The sequence below is a fragment of the Oryctolagus cuniculus genome, chromosome 2, assembly GCF_964237555.1.
Source record: "Oryctolagus cuniculus chromosome 2, mOryCun1.1, whole genome shotgun sequence".
In the NCBI taxonomy this organism is placed as follows: Eukaryota; Metazoa; Chordata; class Mammalia; order Lagomorpha; family Leporidae; genus Oryctolagus; species Oryctolagus cuniculus.
Genome location: NC_091433.1, coordinates 163,066,422 through 163,087,003, shown reverse-complemented (window position 1 = coordinate 163,087,003; position 20,582 = coordinate 163,066,422). Strand labels below are relative to the sequence as shown.

Genomic DNA, 20,582 nt, shown 5'->3' with positions numbered 1-20,582 from the left:
AAATGAGACGTTTTTGCTGGAGGGGCATGGAGACCAGCATGATGGGCAGGCCATCTTTGGAAGGAGTGTGGGGGAAAAAAAATCAATGCTTATTCCTTTGGGTGTTTTAGTTATGTTATCTATCAAGCTGGCAACCTGGGCAAAGCAACTTCTTTCAGCCTTTTAAGCGCATAAAAGCCAGGTGGTCAACAGAATGGACCTAGTTACCCTAATTCTATCCTACCAGATGGCCCAGGGGCCTCACGGATTTCAGGGCAAGGAAAGAGGTTGCTGTTCTGGGATGGCAGTGTGATCTTACTGTTGTGATCAGAACATTTCCCTTCCGGCCCCACAGTTCTGTGATATCATGCTATCTTCTAATTAAGTGTATGGGCAGAAAGCCTTTTAATATTTTATGAGCAAAGTAGCTGCATAGAGGGCCTGTCAGGGAGCCAGTAATTATTCACTCTTTTGAAGATGCTACCCACACTAGCCCAGCAGCCAGCTCAGAACTCAGGCACTTCTCTCCCTCAGGGCCACCAGCTGAGCTGAAGAGTTTCAGCTAAGTCAGGGAAATACAGAGGGGAAGGGAAAGCCCAGGAGAGGGGAGGAGAGGTGGCTTCTCTCCTATGGGCCTGCAGGATGACCCTTAGATTTGGAACTTGGTGATTGCATGAAAGGTTCCTTATTGATCTTCTCATACCCCCATCACACACCCCGCATTAACTGGGTTGCTACTGATGACAGTGCACTGTTACTGACAATAACTTGCCACATAGGTACAACCTACAGGGGTTAATTTGGGATGAAGCAGCACTGAAGTTCCTAGAACTCTCAACACAGTGCAGAACTGAATTGCGTTCAGGTTTTCTTAGCTCTGTGTGCTTGGCTCTAATGTTACACAACATGCAGAATGTACAGGAAGTCTGAGCCTCCCTGACCTTTGCCAGAGATGCATGCAGGAGAGTGGAGTGGAAAGAATCTGTTAGGTTCCCAACCCATATCAGTATTGAAACCAGTTACAGCTATGACTAACAAAAACCCTTGGAAATGAACTACATAATTAGGATTTTATCTGGGACATGGAAGCTACTTGGTAACTACTTGTTGAGTAAGCACTTAAATAAATAGAAGAACACAGTCTTATTAAGACCTTTGAGAGACATAGGAATGTATTTCATTCATTGACTACGTATATAAATGCACACATACACCACATACACACACACACAATGTTATGGGCTGAGCGATGTCTCTCCCAAATTCCTGCATTGAAGTCCCAACTCCCAGTACCTCAGAATGTGAGCTTATTTGGAAATAACATCTTTAAGTTAGGTCATGAGGCCCTAACCCAGTACAGCTGGTGTCCTTAAAGAAGAGGAAATTTGCACACTTGCAGAGGGAAGATCATGTGAAGACACAGGGAGAAGGGGCCATCTCCAAACCCAGGATGGGGACCTCAGAAGAAAGCAATGCTGCCGACACCCTGGTCTCAGACTCGTGGCCTCCAGTCTTGTGAGAAAATACATTTTGCTGGTTGGAGCCACCTGATCTGTGGTGCTTCATTATGGCAGCCCAGCAAACACATGCACCCGAGAACTGTGAGATGTGCTTCTGATGCATCTCCCTGCTAATGCTCCTGGGAGAGCAGCAGATGAAGGCCCAAGTTCTTGGGCCCCTGCCACTCACATGGGAGACCAAGCTTCTGGCTTTGGCCTGGGCTTGATCAAGCATTGTGGGAAGTGAACCAGTGAATGAAGATCTCTGTGTCTGTCCTGTTGTCTCTGTTGGATTGCCTTTCAAATTAATAAGTAAATAAATAAATAAATAAAAGACAGAGGGAAAATCATATTTGCAAAGCAAGATGTACCTATGAATGACATTAGAAGCAAAAAAAGCATTCCATAAATCCCATGGTTTGCTTATGGAAAAGCATAGATGTAGCTTTAGGGAGGAGCGTCAGCCCTCTGACAGCTTGGACAAATTCTATTAGTTCCATAATTTGCAGTGTCTGTGAAGTAAGTACCAACTATATCCTTGGGGGAGGCACAGCTGTTCATGACATTGAGGGCAAAGAGAAGCCCTCTTCTTGGTTATGTGCTCAGATTAGATTGTTTCTTGTACTCTTTTTCTATTCAGTATAAAGCGATGGTGTAATGTTAGGATTCACTTTGCCCAAAGCAGATTTCATGGAGTTGGCATGGGAGAGGTGCTAATAAAATCAGTGTTTAGGGCCGGCGCCGCGGCTCACTAGGCTAATCCTCCGCCTAGCGGCGCCGGCACACCGGGTTCTAGTCCCGGTCGGGGCGCCGGATTCTGTCCCGGTTGCCCCTCTTCCAGGCCAGCCCTCTGCTGTGGCCAGGGAGTGCAGTGGAGGATGGCCCAGGTGCTTGGGCCCTGCACCCCATGGGAGACCAGGAAAAGCACCTGGCTCCTGGCTCCTGCCATCGGATCAGCGCGGTGCGCCGGCCGCAGCGCGCCGGCCGCGGCGGCCATTGGAGGGTGAACCAACGGCAAAGGAAGACCTTTCTCTCTGTCTCTCTCTCTCTCACTGTCCACTCTGCCTGTCAAAAAAAAAAAAAAATAAAATAAATAAAATTAAAAAAAAAAAAAATCAGTGTTTAGTACAAGATCAAAAGCAGTACATACAGAAAGAAAAATATAGTCTTTGCACTTCTTATAGTTACATAATGTTATCAGTTTACCAGGAGGTTTTAGGAAATGTTCATATTTTATTTTGGATTAATGGGATCACAGAAATCTGACACTGCAAGGGACTTCAGTAACCAAGCCCCTTATTTTTATCCTGATGCAGAAACTAAGGCTCGCAGAATGGAGGTCACACAGTGATTAGGAGCAGAGCAGGATCTAGGATATATATAATTGTTGCCTCCCAGTGTAATGCGTTTAGATATCAAAGGATGGTTAAAAGTCTGAAGTTTGAACTCAAGCTTTCAGAGGTCATTAAAATCATGTTACTTGTAAAAATGCTTCCTTTTAGGCACTGAGCTATGTGTAGACAGGTGCATGCAGAGTAGAGATGCTTTTTTCTGTGACTGTGTTGTTCTATTATTATATTTTTCCTATTGATACTTCAGAGATCAGTTTTTCCTAATGGCCAATATTCTGTTACCAGGGTTCATTAAAAGGACCTTGCTATATAGAAACATTCTCTTTGGTTGGTTGCCTGTGAATACATTCATGTAGATGTAAGAACATTTTCTGATTTCAAGGTTGGAAAAAGCAGTGTAGTTTTTTTTTTTTTTAATGGCCCATTCCTTCATGAAAGAATTATTTACATTTTGATCTTTCTTTTGGAGAACTCAAAGTGATATGTTTGCTGTAATAAATTGGAGCAAGAAGTTAGAAGATAAAATTTGATCCTTGTTAGAAAAACAAAATCACTTGAGAGTTTAAAAACATAATTAGGCAAAATGTAGGAAATATCAAATTATCTCAAATCAAGTATCCTTTAATTTGAGAACATTTATTTTGTAAATGCACCTTTGGAAAAGGATTCAAGCAATGCGCCCTTCCAGGATTTGAGTGCAGGCAGAATTCTAGCACTTAAAAAGTGGCATGATCTCCGTTTCCTCCAAATTGCTACTTGCCTTGACTTCTGTTGATGGTTTTGATCTCCAGAGCTGTGTAGGTTAACAAAAGGGGTGGGGCCCTGCTACTTTTAGCTCTCACTTTCCAGTTCCAAAATCTGTATGTCTCTCCCCACTGGAGATGCTGCATATGTCGCTATGGATACTGAAGAGATTCCCCAACAGATGAGTTCTCCCTCCTTTGTACACACAGCTAAGTCATAGCATGAAGAAGAGTTGTGTAGGAATCGTAACAGAGCTGGGAATTTGGGTACTTGGTGGGGGCTGGTGACTTAGCAGCCATCTCATTGTGATTCCCTGCCATCTAAAAAGACGTGTACACTGTGGTAGAAAAACAAAAGCAGTATCAATGCCTTTGGAACTGCACTTGAAGTACTAAGGTTCCTGAATTAAGGGGTTATGAAGAATTTTTGTCAGAGTCCTGATTTTAGAATTATTGGATAATTGTATGTATAAGTAATAAAAAAGTAAAATTTGGGGCTGGTTCCTTTTCCTTATGTCACTCAAACTGCCTGCATTTTGAATAGTTGATGTGATCTCCTTACTTGGATCAATTCCAAATTCCTGGAGTTAATATTATTTAAGTCTTCATTTCTTAAAAAAAAAAATTCTATTTGTTGAGTCCCTAATATGTGCCAGATGCAGCATCTTTTATAGGAAAGTGTAGTCACTGTAAGAATTCATTTAAAGTTTTATAGGCAAAGTGATAAATTTATGAGAATAGTAATTGCAAAATAAATCAGTTTCTATAATAATTGTAACTACATAGAAATATGTGTCAATTCAGGTATAGGGCAAACAGAAATGAAAACTTTTTTTAAAATTTTTTTTAACTTTTATTTAATGAATATAAATTTCCAAAGTACGATTTATGGATTACAATGGCTTCCCCCCCATACCGTCCCTCCCACCCACAACCCTTCCCTTTCCCACTCCCTCTCCCCTTCCATTCACATCAAGATTCATTTTCGATTATCTTAATATACAGAAGATCAGCTTAGTATACATTAAGTAAGGATTTCAAGTTTGCTCCCACACAGAAACATAAAGTGAAAAATAATAGATGATTTTTTTTAAATGATGATGAAATCAGATCAGACCTATTGTCATGTTTAATCTCAGTGAGAGTCAAGTTGGGAATTGATAATTTCTTTTTTTTTTTGTTTTTTTTTACAGAAGATCAGTTTAGTATGCATTAAGTAAAGATTTCAACAGTTTGCACCCCCATAGAAACACAAAGTGAAATATATTGTTTGAGTACTCGTTATAGCATTAAATCTCAATGCACAGCACATTAAGGACAGAGATCCTACATGAGGAGTAAGTGCACAGTGACTCCTGTTGTTGACTTTACCAATTGACACTCCTGTCTATGGCATCAGTAATCTCCCTATGCTCCAGTCATGAGTTTCCAAGGCTATGGAAGCCCTCTGAGTTCTCCGACTCTTATCTTGTTTAGACAAGGTCATAGTCAAAGTGGAGGTTCTCTCCTCCCTTCAGAGAAAGGTACCTCCTTCTTTGAAGACCTGCAGAAATGAAAACTTTTATATTAGATTGAATCATTATAGAATATTTTACCTTAAAAATAGTGAGGATTCTTATTGTTTTTAATTTTTAAAACATGCACTCAAATATCCATACATATTCTGAATAGTTCAAGATACCAAAAATCTCCTATGTTTTTCATTCCTGTTTCTCTAGTCCTTAGTGTAAGGCCTAGCACATAGAAATTTTGCCAGTGTTTGCTTAACGAATTAGTTCAAGTACAAGAATCCTAGATCCTTTATGAATTTGGAATGGTTGCCCTACTGGTTGATCCAATTTTCATGAAGGTCTGTCTAGCATTTATTTGCCTTGCAGCAGGCAAAACTGTAACTGATCATTCTGTTCTTCGTATTATTTATAGGGATATTTTGCACCATTTCCCTCTGCACGTATGCTGCCAGTATCTCCTATGATTTGAACCGGCTCCCGAAGCTAATTTATAGCCTGCCTGATGATGTGGAACATGGCTACAGCTGGTCTATCTTTTGCGCCTGGTGCAGTTTAGGCTTCATTGTGGCAGCTGGAGGTCTCTGCATCGCTTATCCCTTTATCAGCAGGACCAAGATTGCACATCTAAAGTCTGGCCGGGACTCCACCGTATGACTGTCTGCACTCAAGGCCCGACCACAGCGTGGGGAACTCCTGAAGGGAGCGGAGTGGAGTTCATGTCAGGATTCCAAGCACAAAGCGGTCTTTTACATTCCCACCTGTTGCCTGCCAGCCCTTTCTGGATGACCGAAATAAAATCTTGCAAAACCTCCCAACCTTTCTAAGGACAAGACTACTGTGGATTCAAGTGCTTTAATGACTATTTATGCTTTGACTGTGAGAAATTGGGAGCAGCGCCATGGAACATTGCTAAGTGAAGGAAAAAAAGAAAGTACAATGGAAAGATTTGTATGATTTCCATTTATTTCAGAAAGTTTGTATATAACAGTTACCTGAGAGTCATTTCTATTTGCAAAAAGATTCATAACAAAGAGAGTATAATTTTCTTGTCATTGTACCATGCTTGTTCAATTTTAATGCAGCATCTTCAGAACTTGTCCTAATGGGGTCCTGTTATGTCAGCATCTAATATTTGTGCATTCTTTGTGGATGTTCCTTGTCACAGGAAAAGTCTTCTTCTGTTGCCTTATTATTTTTTTTAATTGAAATCTCTCCTCTGTTTTTGTACTGGAATCAAAATCATAAGAAAAACAGATCATCCGTGCAAGAGCTAACCCGTGACACTATGCAGTATTATTTGAAGTCCTATCTGTTCTTCGACTTCTGTCTCTCTATGTTAACTGGATTTCTGCATTAAATGACTGCCCCCTTGGTAATCTGGGTGTGTTTTCCTGTGTCTCTTTTTACATCCACAAGTCTCCCTAGCCACAGGGGACAGTTGAGAACTCTGTTGTTTTAATAACACTCTTATTGAGACAAATTACTTCATTTCAGTGTAGTGGGTCATTACTTTTTGTAGCAACCACACACTTGCTAGTGACAAAAGATATCATTGTTAAACTCCTTTTAAGTTTTATGGTAATTTTCTATCCAACTTTTGCTCTCTTCCCATTTTACCATGTGCCTGGGACTATAGCACTTCAAAAAGTTCGTGGGAAAATAGAATTTAAAAGATAAGCTTATTTTGGTGCAAAAATTTTGAAGTCTATGCATAATTTTATCATGCACATTTTCTAAGGACTCTTGGAAGACCCCTTGTATTGACCCAGTGTGGAGGATATATGGTCTCTGGTCTTGGTCATGGACCTCCTAGGCCAGTTATTGTCAACACTGGCTATATATTAGAATCACATGGTGAATTGTTCCTGCGCACCTAAGGTGGGCCCCACCCTAGGCTAATTAACTCAAAAGTCTACAGCTGGGCCTGCGCCGGAGTCTTTTGCAAAAACACTCCTGATGATTGTGATATGCAGCTGGGCTTGAGAACCGCTGCTTTGAGCCATAGATGGGGTTACTTCTTGGCTGCTAACGAAGCTAACTTGGGTAGCACTTGCTCTGTGCCTGTAACAGGCTCTGTGGCTCTGTTGTTTCCAGGAGTTCTTTCATTTAACTCTAAAGCTGCACGAGGCAGGCACTGTTCCCTTTTCCTGAGGATCATTTTTCTCAGCCCTTTTCCTGTGTCAGGGTAAAATGAAAAGTTAAAATCCTTTCCTTGTGTTTTCTTATCTTTCTGTGAAGAGGTAGCCGCTAGCTAACCTCTGAGCTTTCCCTTTTAACCACAACATTATCTCCTGTTCAACATACACTATGTAAGAGATGTTCTGAAAAATAGGGGAGGATGCCACATCTTTTTAGATTTTAATTTCATTGAAATGTACTTTCTTTTTTTTTTTTTAATTAAAAAAATTCATTTGAGAGGCAGAGAGAGGCAGAAAGAGAGTGCATGCTCCCATCCACTGGTTCATTCCCCAAATGCCCACAATCGCTGGTGATAGGCAAGGGCTAGAGCCAGGAGTTGGGAACACAGTCCAGGTTGCCCACATGGTAGCAGGAGTCGAATCCCTCGAGCCATCACCACTGCTCCCAAGGTCTCCCTCAGCGGGAATCTAAAGCCCGGAGCCAGAGCTGAGGATTGAACCCAGGCACTTTGACTTAGAACACAGGTGTCTTAACTGCTGGGCTAAGCACCTACTCCCCTAACTCCTTTTTCTTCTTTATAAAAACTGACTTAGTGCTCATAAAAGGAAGATTATAATATATCCCCTCCCACCAGAAACAGTCTGCTTTCCGAGTGACAGTGCCTGCTTATTGCCAGGTAAGCTGTTCAGCAGAGACGTGACGACGCCGGCGACCACACAAGCTCTTGCCCTGCGGTTCCAGGCATAGCTGAGGCTTGTGGGTATATTCACTGTCAATCTCTCAGGCCTGCTTAATAAACTTGTCTCTCTGGATGAGATCAGAGAGGTATAGAAAGGGGCAATTATTTTCATTTATTACTTTTGTGGGAAATTCTCAAAGCGAGAGAGCACTTGCTTTGAAGTCTCCTTTAAAGATCACCATAGAGGATGTCAAGACTCTTGAACATTTATATTCCAGCCACCAAAGCAGTGTCTGAGTGAGTAACTTTTGAAGTTTCAGAGACGCTTCCTAGGGGTTTGAGGTGAGAAGGGAAGAAAGCTTGCCAGTGGGGAGGTTGAAGGGTTCACACGCCAGAAAGATTTGTTCAGAAGCCAGGTGAGTTCCCTTCGCATTACTGAGCCTTCCAAAGTGAGCTTGGATCCTGGAGCGCCTTGTCTGGCCCAGGTTCCTTGCTTTGTATTTATTGTCACCGAAGTATAAACAAATGCTGCCAATGCCCAGGCATGTGGCTGCCAGTGCTTGCCTTTTTCATAGGGATGTTTTTTAATTGACTTGTGAGTGAAGAATGGTTGGGTTGGCTGCTCAGTCCTGCATGGGACAGAATAATTTGTTGAGATCTTTTGTTCTCCTTAGGTTTTATCTGCCCCACTGTATTTCTGTGTTTCTTTGTCTCGGGGGTTTTTGCTGGGCAGACAGCAGAGGTGGCTGAGGTCACTGAAGTGAGGGTTCAGTGGGCCCAGCGGAGAAGAGGGCTGGGCTGGAGGAAGGGCTTCACAGACCAGGAGTGCTCGAGGGCATCCCGGAGCTGGGAGAGAAAGGAGGGCAGCCTCTTCCCTGCCCACTCCCTGGACGTCTCCGGGCATCCAGGGGTACTGGGACTCTTGGTTCAATGGCTTTCGGTGCCCAAGAGCACAGCCACTGGGTTGGGAGCGACTGAGCCTGGGAGCAGTGGTCTCAGCAGTAGGTGTGTTGAGCCCTGGAGTCCAAAATCTCCGTGAGTCACAGGCCCGACAGGCCCCCCCTTAGAAGAGCCTCCTCAGTGGTTTAGTGCAGTGTGAGAAGCACTGACACACCCTGAGGGGGCCCTACCCCCCTATCTTTTCACTCACATGGGTGGTTGGTAGTCAAGATCTCCCAGGACGTGGGAACCCTCCATAGCCCATAATAGCCCCATGAAGTTCCTAGTGTCTTTCAACGGACACTTTCTGGATGCCCAGTATTTGCCAGGCATTATTCTAGGCACTTTGGGAAATATCAGTGAAGCAGAACAGATAAAAGCGCTTGTCCTTGTGAAGTTTACATCCTAGTAAAATGTAGTATACAGCACAACTAAAGATGTAAAGTCATCCTTTCTGGCTCTAGGTAATTCCAGAAATCTGTAATTAAAGTAATTCAAAATTGTGAAAATAAGTCCCTGGGTCAGGTGATTGGCCTAGTGATGAAGAAGCTGGTTAGTATGCCTGTGTTCCTTCCACACTGGAGAACTTGGTTCAGTCCCTGGCTCCGGCTCCTGATTCCAGCTGCCTGCTCATGCAGACTCTGGGAGGCAGTGGTGATGGCTAAAGCAGTTGGGTTCCTACCACCCACGTGAGAGTCCTGAGTTCCTGACTCCCAGCTCCAGCTGCCTGATTGTCATGGCTCTATGGCAAGTGAACCAGTGGATGGAAGCTCTGTCAGTGTCTATTTATTTTGGTTTCTCAAATATAAAAAGATAGAGGTTTAAAGAAAGTACATTTTGTTGAATTATAGTCCCATCAGCTGCACAATTCACTTGATAGCATTCTCATTTTGTTTATCCTCAGCAAAATAAAAAATATGGTATTAACTTTTTGTTGGGGTAGGGGAGTTGCCTGTGGAAGATTTCCCATTGGAAAATTGAAACTCAGAGCAACAAAAGTGCACTGCGCAGGTGAGCTAAGGGCAAGGAGAGGAAGCCGAGATAGTGGAGGCTCAGGTAAATGGAGGCTCATGAGTTCAACCTAAACTACCCGACGGACACTGGTGCATGTGGGATGCTCATGCCGCCTGGACACTGCCGCAGGCTCTTTGCTCAGGACACCTACTCCTCTGCTGGGCTTACTCTGACTCTTCCTAGTGTCTCTGTTTCAACACAACTCTCCTGGAAGCCTTCCACGAACACGAACGTGCTACGTTACTTTGACCCCTGTCCTGATTGGACATGTGCTAATTACCCATTCACCAGTAATGGAATTATATATATATAGACTCTTCCGAGGTAGAATCTGTGCCTTGTTTTTGCTTTTGTCTCCATATTTAACTCAGTGCCTGGCGCACACAGTAAGTGCTTTTAAATCTGTGTGGAATCAGTGAATGATTCAGAGTTGCCGATAAACTGCCCTCTTCCCTGGGTGGAACTAACTTCTGTAACACCATTTTTAGGGAAGCTATTAAAAATAGACAGTAGTATGAGACAAAATGGAAAGAGAATATAGCTTGGCAAGCAAGTGAGCCTCATTAGAATAATTAAAGGCACTATTAACCCAAACTAACCTAGACATAACTTGAAATGCATTATGAACTAAGTACTACGGAACATTTATTTGATGGCTCAAATGTTATTAAGTTAGTAACCTCAATATGGTTCTACACCTCAGTCTGAAGCTTTCCCATTTTTGTGCGGGTATATTTTAAATCTCTAATTGAAATTCTGAAAGGAGTGCTTTGGAAATGACTTCCTTTGAATACAAATAGCCATACTGACCAAGAACTTTTAAAAATTGCATTTGAATCTCTCAGGAGCCTTGTCCTTTGACCAGAAGGAGAGGAAATTCTCCATGCTGCAGGGCAACCAGAAACGCTGGAAGATGCTCAGAGCATCCAGTTGCGTACTGGGAAAATGACATCCAATGTATTTCCTCTCAATATGCAGCTTGTGTTTTGCCAGCCTTCAAAGTAAGATTTTTAATTGTTTGAAGTCCAATCAGAGTATGTCCGCCTGGAGTCTATATTTTAAAAAATGAATTGGTTGGCTATAAAATAAGATACTTTTCTGTTCTTATTTCCTTTTTTGTTCTCCCCTTCACCACTCACTATAAAACATAGTCTGCTATCTCTAAGGCTTTGGGCTGCATATGGGTCTCTCTCAGGTCTGAAAGGGAATATTTTGCAAGCAGGAATGAGGGAAGATCCCAGGTCCAGAGTGCAGGGAAATAGGAAGCAGTGGTACAGGTGAGGCAGTGAGATAGACAGTCTTGCTGTCCACTCGAAGGAGACTGTTTTAACCCAGCAATAAAAAGCAATCAAAGGGTAAAGGACGATGATGTGATTGGATTTGAGACTATCGGCTGCTGGACGGAGGTTGGATTGAAAGCGGCCATTCCTAGAGGTGGAGAAGCCAGTGGGGGAGGAAAGATGTTGCAGGAATCCAGGATACAGAGGCAGCCTGGACTGAGAGGACAGTGATTGCATTGCAGCAGTCATTTTTTTCAAACCTGTAATAAAATGTGAGAGAAACTGTAAAGGAAGAAGGTTTGTTTGGGCTCATGGTTTGGAGGTTCACAGTCTAAGAAGGGGCAGCCCCATTGGTTTGACATCCAGTGGGGCTGGAGGGTGGCAACAGCAGAACATATGCAGACAGAGGATCCCGCGGTGGGCCAGCAAGCAGAGAGAGTAGGTGGGTCCCACTCAAGCTGTTGTGTGCAACTCTCCCAAGAACGGTCATCAGAGGACGTGCCCCCAGAACCTTGAGGACCTCCCACCAGGCCCACCTCCTTGACACCATAATCAGAGTAAGTTTCCACCCTTAGTACCATCAGTTTACAACTTTGGGGTGCAACTGTCTGCGTAAGTTCAGGAGCTGTGTACTATTCAAATCACAGCAATGATGAAGATGGAGAGGGGTGGACAGATCCATCTTAGAGATGGCATTGACAAGACTAACTAGTAAACTCAATAGAGAAAAGGAAGGATGATCCCTAAGGAATATTTTCAATTAGAGCATTTACTAAGGAACTATGGTTATTAGACAAAAACAAGCTAGGTTAATTTGAAATTAAAGAGAAAAAATGCAAACTTGTCAAACTCAGTGTCATATAGGATAGCATTTATTTAGCAGAGCCTGGGATTAGAGAGTGTAGTTGAGAACCTCGTTCAACTGCCTCAAGGCTAACTTGTTCTCTGATTGATCCAAGTTCCAGCTACCTCCTCTTTGATTTCTTGTCTGCCAGAAGCTTCCCATTCCTGGAATGGAATTGGGATTCAATGTGAGTGTGACTTGAACAGTGAGAGGTAACTCAGAAAATTTCAATTCAGGTACCTGGAGAAAGAACACAGTGATTGTGTGTGAATGATTGTGAGGGAATGGGAAAGGCAGGCGTCACACAGTGGCCACACACCTTATACACTCTTGGTCTTCCCTTTCAGAGCTGTCAGAGAAATTTGGAAAGAAAAAAAAAAAAAGTTCCCACTGTATCCTAGGACTGACATTCCTGATTCACGAAATGCACACACAGACCAGTGCCCGGATGATGTGCTCACCTTTCATGACTGCCCACACCACTGTGCTGCGGATGGGTTGTGAGCATGGATGACCTCACCCCCTCTGCCTCTTCGGGAAGCATTCGAAGGCTACACAGGGCCTGAGAGGTGCGTTCCCTCAGCAGCTGCTGACACTGACTTCCCCTGGGGATGCTGCAGAGTACACAGAAGCCTCTCCACAGCAAGGTTTCATGGAGCTGCTCTGGATCCTGACGAGAAGGGCACAGGCTGCACTGGATATGCTCTAAGAACACAGTAGGTCCCTCACAGTCACAGTCAGAGGTCAAGCTCAGGGTGCATTTTTCTTGAATCATAAAACACCTTTTATTTTTATCCTCAGAGCTTTGCTTGTCAGTCAAGTTGAGTGTGCTGAACTCCGCAGATACTCGCTCTAGAAACTTGGCCATGCTTGAACTGAACTTGGCTCATCCGAGGGTTTATCCACCAATGGGAAAGCCCATTACAGCTCATCACAAAGATTGAGTCAGTTAATCATAAGAATTTAAAATGAACCCAACGACTTGAATATATTGTGGAGTTTTTCTTATTTCTTCTCTAAGCCCTTGTTTCCTGTTTGTTATTATTAGGCTCTGCTGGATACTCAAGACAAAAACAAAAACAAAAACAAAAATAAATTTGATTCTAAGAGAATGACACTAGAGTCATGTTCATATCAACTCTTAGGTCTCCTTCAATCTTGTTAGGTATAAAAAGAGATAGAAAAGGAAATTCAGCTTTTCAAGTCTTCTCTAGTTCTGTTACTTTGCAGTGTTGAGACTGAGTTCCCAGACAAAGGACTGCCTCAGCATCTTCTCAGGGACTCCTTCAAGTCATGCTCTTTACATACATGTCTTGTTATTATTGTCCCTACCATGTGAGTGCAGAAACTAAGTCTCATAGAAGTATAACCACCTCTAAGGTACTAAGTGGCAGAGCCAGTTTGGTTTCCAGCCTGCTCACTCCCTTCCCATCTTCCTGCCCAACGTCCAAGTCAACCACCCAAGACCCAGAATGTACATCAGTAATGCATCTCTAACCATATCTGAGCTAATCTGCACAATTTTATACAACCAGAGAAGTTTGCAACTTCCCCCCTTATCTTGCACCGTCCCGCTTGGAGGTTGTAGCTCTGTAGATTTTGATCAAGCTGCTATATTTTCAAAACCAGGGCACACATTGCCCCTTGTAACTCTGTAAAGAATGCCAGGCCTATTTTTATAAGCACAGAATCTCTCCATACATGACTGACCTTCAAGAAACTCTGTAGTCTGCAGTAGCCTAAAGGTATGACAGCAATTTTAATTACCTTCCTGGCACTCCCCCCACAGAACATTATGAGAAATTCTCATGTCACCAGGACTGCTCAAATATTAATATTTAAGTGGGTAGGTCCTCTTTACTTTGCCCTATGAATGCATCCCTGATGGCTTTTTAAACAAATTGTTAATGCACTTATTCAAAAAGTGAGGTTGTATGGCCTTGTGGTTAGAGATAGGATAGCAACTAAAAGACTTGTGAATTTTCATCCTTGCTTTGTGACTGTCTGCATGTGTGGCCCTGAACGTCAATCACCTCATTTGATCCTCTCTGGCGAGATCCAGGAGCTGACGTGCTTGCCAAGGATGCCGCCAATAAGCTCTCATTTATAAAACCTGAAAAACATTTTGAGCACCCCTATAAGCTTTTGTTTCCTTTCTTCAGCCTGAGTACAAACTAATCTGAAAAATAAAGCTTATTAAATCACACCAGTAATAAAATAAAGCCATCTGACATTGAGTCAATACAAGGACACCTTTCAAGTTTCTTACTACATGTCACGGAGAGAACTTCATCTTATGTTTTCTCTTTGAAAGATTGGACACCGTGCAGTGAATTAGAAAAAAGTGAAAAAAGATCATAATTGTCGCTCCCCCTCTTTGTGGAGGAGCGACACTAGACCCTGCCTAGGTTTCCTATCCGAGTCACGGCACCATTATGTCGCTCCCCCTCTTCAGGGAGGAGCGACACAGGACCCTGCGCTGTTCTTTCGTCTGCTCGGCCCTCCCCGGGTTTGCTGCTGGTTCTTCCTGGGTTGGCTACCGTCCCTTCCACCTCCGTGGAAGGGCGGTTCCCCCTAGCCACTTTCCCCACTTCTGCGGGGGAGCGGCACACCGCCAGCCGGCTCTCTCGGGGGCTGCTCAGGTGTTCCTTCAGATGTTCCTTCAGATAGATGTTCCTGGTGCATGTTGTCTCTCTCCTCCTTTATAGTCCTCTTCCACCAATCCCAACTCTGCTACCCACATGCCGAGTATGCTGCTCTCCTCCAATCAGGAGCAGGTCCTGCTGTTTATTGGTTGAACTGGAGGCAGCTGTGTAGAAGCTGTTTCCTCCTCTCCCAGCGCCATATTGTGGGAGAGCAGATGCATAGAATAAGTCTTAATTCGAGTTAACAGTCTAGTCCGAGTTGCTCCCCACAATAATAAATAAGCCACACAACAAAACAAGCCTTAAGACAGCTGTGGAGGTAAATGGATGCTGTGATTTTCATCCCCATTGACAGTAGGGCATTAACCTGCGCTCTCTTAGCCAATCCCTGGCAGGGGTCTAACTCCCAGCAAAGGAGCTAGCTGGATTTTGATGTGAACATGTCTGTGTAAGTGTCTGGAATCCTGCAAGCGCGTCGATGGGACGCAGGCCTCTGCTTTTTATGCCTTGGCTATGTCTACAGTATATAGCTATCATGCCAACATGTTTCTCCAATAAAATGGACTTGGGAATTGAAACTAAACCAACTGTGAAAGGTAATCTGGGGAGATAACACATGTGATGAATGCAGTATTGACTCAAAGGATGAGTCAGTTCTTAAACAAAGAATGCTCCAAATAAAGTAACACTTTACAGCATGTTCACAGGAGTGGGCAATGGTTTTCAAGAGGGATGAAGTTACAGTGAGGAAAGAAGGGGGGCGAACTAAAGGGAGAGCCAGGTGGAGCTCCACTGGGACACGTGGAGCTGTGCCACGTGACTGGTGCTCTTACAACCCTGTCCAAAAACCCCAGGTAGTGTGGAGCTAAATGAGTAAGAATGCAATGGGTTAAGAAGAAATTAAGTGCAATTTCATTATTTTTTTAAAGCAACCAGCCTGCAGGTCTGTGATACGCCTACATAATCAAGAAGGTGTCACAGAAAATGTCAAGCTTTTACCTAGTAACGATTGAGCAGCTGGCTCCGTGCTGCAAGATTCCATGCATTCCCATGTCACAAAGAAAAAAAAAAATCCTCCCTCAAGGAAAGAACGTTTTTTTCTTTTTCCGCCTTGTGACATTGGAATGCATGGTTTGGTCAAACGAGAGGGAACTGGATTTAGCATTCAGGCCCTTTCTGGTTATGTTCACTTCATTGGCAGATGACTATGGAAAGTGACTTATTTGGGAATCTGTGGGGTGTGGAGTAAGTGCCAGCAAATGTGTTCTCAGGGAAGGCACTGTGGCATAGCGGGTAAAACCACCACCTGCAATGCTGGTATCCCATATGGGCACTGGTTCAATTCCCAACTGCTCCACTTCCAATCCAGCTCTCTGTTAATGTGCCTGGGAAAGCAGTGGAGGATGGCCCAAGTCCTTGGGCCCTTGCGCCCATGTGAGAGACCTGGAGGAAGCTCTTAGCTCCTGATTTTGGCCTGGCTCAACCCAGCCCTGGCTGTTATGGCTACCTGGGAAGTGAACCAGTAGATGGGAGAACTATCTCCCCCCACCCCTCAACTCTGACTTTCAAATAAAAATAACTAAACCTTTAAAAAAAAAAAAGGGTTCTCAAGGAATGGCGGAATGGATAAATGAATACGATGCACAGAGATGGGGGTCCCTGGATTTGTAGACTGACTGCCTCACATCCTCTGTTTCTCAGTGTTCCTTTGCTTTTGCTATTCAGAAGTTCCCTGGAGGATTTGAGGCTCTGTGGTCTCTTTAGGAGCAGGTACACAACGACAATAGGGGTATCTCAAGACCTTGTGGCTCAGACATACATGGATACAGCTTGAATGACCAATTGTGTTCACTGGCTCACTCATTTGTGGATCATTGATTTATCAGATCTATAATGAATGCCTAGTATGTCCCAAAGACTGATCCAAGTGCAAGGTAGAAACAGTGAGCGCATCAAAGCCATTGCCCTCAAGGTGCTGCCATGGTAAGGGCAGAGAGAGAGGCAACAGACACACATGTCCGTTGTTGATTGTGGTGGTGAGAGGTACTGGGAAGGACAAAGGAGCTAGGCAGAAGAGAGGGAGAAGGGAGGGGGACAGTTTTGACAGAGAGGTCAGAGTGGCCTCGCTAGAGGGGACGTGTGAGCAGAGAGCCTGAGCAAGGAGGGAAATATCCAGGGTAAGGGAACAAGTACAAAAGTCTGGCATGAAAATGAACCGTGCGTGTTCTGGAGTCAGCCAAAGATGAACGGAAGGGGAGAATGTCAGGTGCGGCAGGAGGTATTTCAGCAGCCAGATTGAGACCTTGGTTGTTATTGTGAGTGGAAGAGACAGACTTGGAAGATTTTGAGCAGAAGAGTGATATAACCTGATTTACGTAAAAACAAAGTAAAAGAGCGGGCAGTTGGCACAGTGGTTAAAATATTGCTTGGGTTGCCCATATTCCAACTGGAGTGTGTGGGTTCTAGTCCCAGCTCTACTTGGGATTCTAGCTTCCTGTCAGTGGGCACTGTGGAAGGCAGCAGGTGCTGGATGAAGTACTTGGGTCACTGCCACCCACATGGGAGATAAAGTAGGATTCCTGGCCCCTGGTTATGACCTGGACCACCCCTAGCTGTGGCACATTTGGGGAGTGAATCAGTGGATGGGAACTCTGTCTCTGTTTGCTTTTCAAATAAGTACAGTAAGTAAACATTTAAAAACAAGACAAACAACAAACCTGCTGGCCCAGTGAACTAATTTTCCTTGGTTTCTGTATTAATATCCAGAGGCCAGCATTGAGCATTTGGGGCTCCTTGACAAAATGCATGATAAATATTTCCACTCTCCCAGGGTGAACTCAATCTCCAATAGTATGTAGATAGATAGCAAGGGCAGGAATCATAGAAGGGCAGCAAGAAAAGTCACCAAAGAATTGTAGAAATAATGTGTGTACCTGGGGGGTGGGGTGGGGAAGGGGTCCCTGAGTGATAGCATTCTTCGGTCTCACCCTGAGACTCACTTCCTGGAGGAAGGAGCTTGATGAAAACTGATGGTATTACATGACTGTGGCAGTCAGAGGACACAGTTACACTTCTGAGCTCCTGATCCTCTCCAACATATTAAATTCATGGAATCTAACTACAAGAAAAAGCTGAGCTCTTCATGAACCAAGGCATGTCTTTAGCTGTTTCTTTAAATTTCCAACAATCCATTTTTTTTTTAAGATGTATTTATTTATTTGAAAGGCAGAGTTACAGAGAGGCAGAGGCAGAGAGAGAGAGAAAGAGAGAGAGAGAGAGAGAGAGAGTCTGTCTTCCATCTGCTGGTTCACTCCCCAAATGGCCACCACAACTGTAGCTGGGCTGGTCAGAAGCTACGAGCCAGGAGCTTCTTCCGGGTCTCCCACGTGGGTGCAGGGACCCAAGCACTTGGGCCATCTTCTACTGCTTTCCCAGGCCACAGCAGAGAGCTGGATCGGAAGTGGAGCAGCCGGGACTCAAACTGGCACCCGTATGGGATGCTGGCTGTGCAGGCGGTGGCTTTACCCGCTATGCCTCAGTGCTGGCCCCTCCATTAGTTTTCTTTCAAATATGTTCCTGGACTTCATTTATCTTTCTCCATCAGAGTTTTTTGAGGGTGATTTTGTTCCTCCACTGCTAAAGGTCAGGGTTATTCCTATTACTCAGAAAGCCAGGTTTCTGGCCAGCTCCCTCCCGCTCCCTGCCCAGCTGTCTGTCAGGGATCTATCAGCAGCAGTTCAGGCAGGGCCAGGTTACCAAGGACCAGCTCAGCTCAAAACATGGCAAATCCTCAGTAAATTTGTGATAGTTGGGTGAATGAAGGAGCGAATGAGTGAGTGAATGAGTTAGATTGGAAAAGGCTACACTCGCTGTGGAAAAATATAAGTATGCATAAAAATAGCCACTTGAATTTCTTCACGAGCAGGATTTCTGTGTTAAGACTTCTCACCTTTCATCTCACTTAATTTTAATCCGAAGGCTTTGTTGGAAAACTCCCTGAAGAGTCATATTTACCTAATGTCTTAAGTGAGTAATTCTTCTTGAACCGCCATTTATTTTGAATCACTAATGAGATTTAGCTTTCTGAGTGCCACAGGAAGTCAGTGCCTCTCTTCACACCTGCCTGTCTCTCAAGCCTTCTGAGTGTCCCTTTGATTTACTGCTCTCAGATCCACAGGCATCCTTTGTTTCCTCCTCTCCAGAGTGAGTTCAGTTTAGTTCAAGAAATAGTCCTGGCTCTTGGGTGCTGCACTCTGTAAAGAATAATAGGGACTGGCACTGTGGTGCAGCGGGTTAAAGCTCTGGCCTGAAGCGCCAGCATCCCATATGGGCACTGGTTCTAGTCTCGGCTGCTCCTCTTCCGATCCAGCTCTCTGCTATGGCCTGGGAAGGCAGTAGAAGATGGACCAAGTCCTTGGGCCCCTGCACCCATGTGGGAGACCCAGAAGAAGCTCCTGGTTCCTGGCTTTGGATCAGCGCAGCTCCGGCTGTTGCTGCCATCTCTCTGTCTCGACCTCTCTCTGTAAATCTCTCTTTCAAATAAATAAAATAAATCTTAAAAAAAAGAATAATATAAAGCATTCCAACTAGAAGTTTTTCAAAAGTTCTCCAAAGTTTTATAGTCTTTTAGATTTGATATTAAAGGTGTTTTGGCAGAAACAAAAACCATGAATTAATCCTGTGAAGGACATTAATCTCAGATTGTTAGAATCACTACCTCTTAGCATCAGCCCCTTTGTCCCTCGAGCCTATAAAGAAACCCATTTTTCCATCTGCTGTTTGTGCCATCTTGGTCCTGTACACAGTGACGTCCACCTCCACTTAGTTGTTTTTTTTTTTTTCTTTTTTGCCAATGATGCAAGTAAAGCTTAGTTGCACAATGAAAAAGACTGTATTGTTCAAAAAAAAAAAATCTTTCAGAGGCCAAAACATTACAAATGACTTTGGAGAAGGTGTAGCAAAGAATCGTAAAACTGACCTGGAAAATGTGGTCAAAGAAAGATGGAGAATTTGTGCAGGCACTCCTCTGCGATCAAGATGCACAGAGCCTGCAGTACGGGAGTGACCTCAGCACATGCGATCCCAGTTGCAGTCAACAGAATCCATTTCTAGGTAGTTCAGCATAAAAGGAGTTTATTTAAAAATCATTTAGGACGCTCAAGCAGACTAGGAAAATCAGTTTGGAAGCTATGCAGTGAGGAATGCCATCCAAACTATATGACACGATGGCTATCTCTAGGACTCACTGCAGCCCCTGCTCGGCACCCACACCACAGCTTGTACCATTCGTGTGGGCCCTGAACGCTGTCCTCGGCCCCTGCTGCTCTGACACCGGGGCATCTGCTACCGCCCTCCAAGAAGTTGGCTTCCGCCATGCCTGCTTCCTCCCATAGCTCATGTCTCAATCAGACAATCATATGTGCATTCTACCTATAACAGAGATCGGGAAAGCTACTGTTCTGGTTTCTGCCTTGGAGAGCTGAGATTTAAAAGGAAGAAAACGTCCCAAACATTAGGAAAGTGTTCAAAAGGCCCTGGGTGCCCTGAAAATATGGTAATTACCACCCATCCTCACTCCATATTTAAGCTTTCTCCAAGCAACCAACATTCCCATGGGATATAATGAAGTTATCCTTTGAAAGAACAAAAACCTGTCCTTCCACTCTCCTTGTGACAAAGGCGACATGTCTATTTAGAAACATGACTTCTGAGTGGTTCCCATTCTTCTTCTATTTCCATTTGACCTGCAATTTATGGATTAAGTTGAGGGTGTGAAACGCTAAAAGTGGGAGGGAGTTGAAAGGCATCTTACTCTTGGCCAATGAGGGATGGGAACTTCTAGATCCTCTCTTATTTTATGTATTTATTTGAGAGGCAGATTTACAGACAGTGAGAGGGAGAGACATTCCATCTGCTGGTTCACTCCCCAAATGTCCGCAACAGCCAAAGCTGGGCTGA

The 20,582-nt window shown here is 44.0% G+C and overlaps 1 protein-coding gene across 2 annotated transcripts in view; it reads left to right on the top strand.

Annotated features, from left to right (window-relative positions):
- Positions 1-6,460, top strand: part of TMEM178A (transmembrane protein 178A) — a 106,415-nt gene extending 99,955 nt beyond the window's left edge. For both annotated transcript variants that reach the window (XM_070069211.1, XM_002709906.5), the window contains exon 4: positions 5,497-6,460. In XM_070069211.1, coding sequence (XP_069925312.1) covers positions 5,497-5,738 — 242 coding nt within the window. In that variant the 3' untranslated portion in view covers positions 5,739-6,460. The remainder of the gene's footprint in view (positions 1-5,496) is intronic.
- The last annotated feature ends 14,122 nt before the right edge of the window (positions 6,461-20,582 follow it).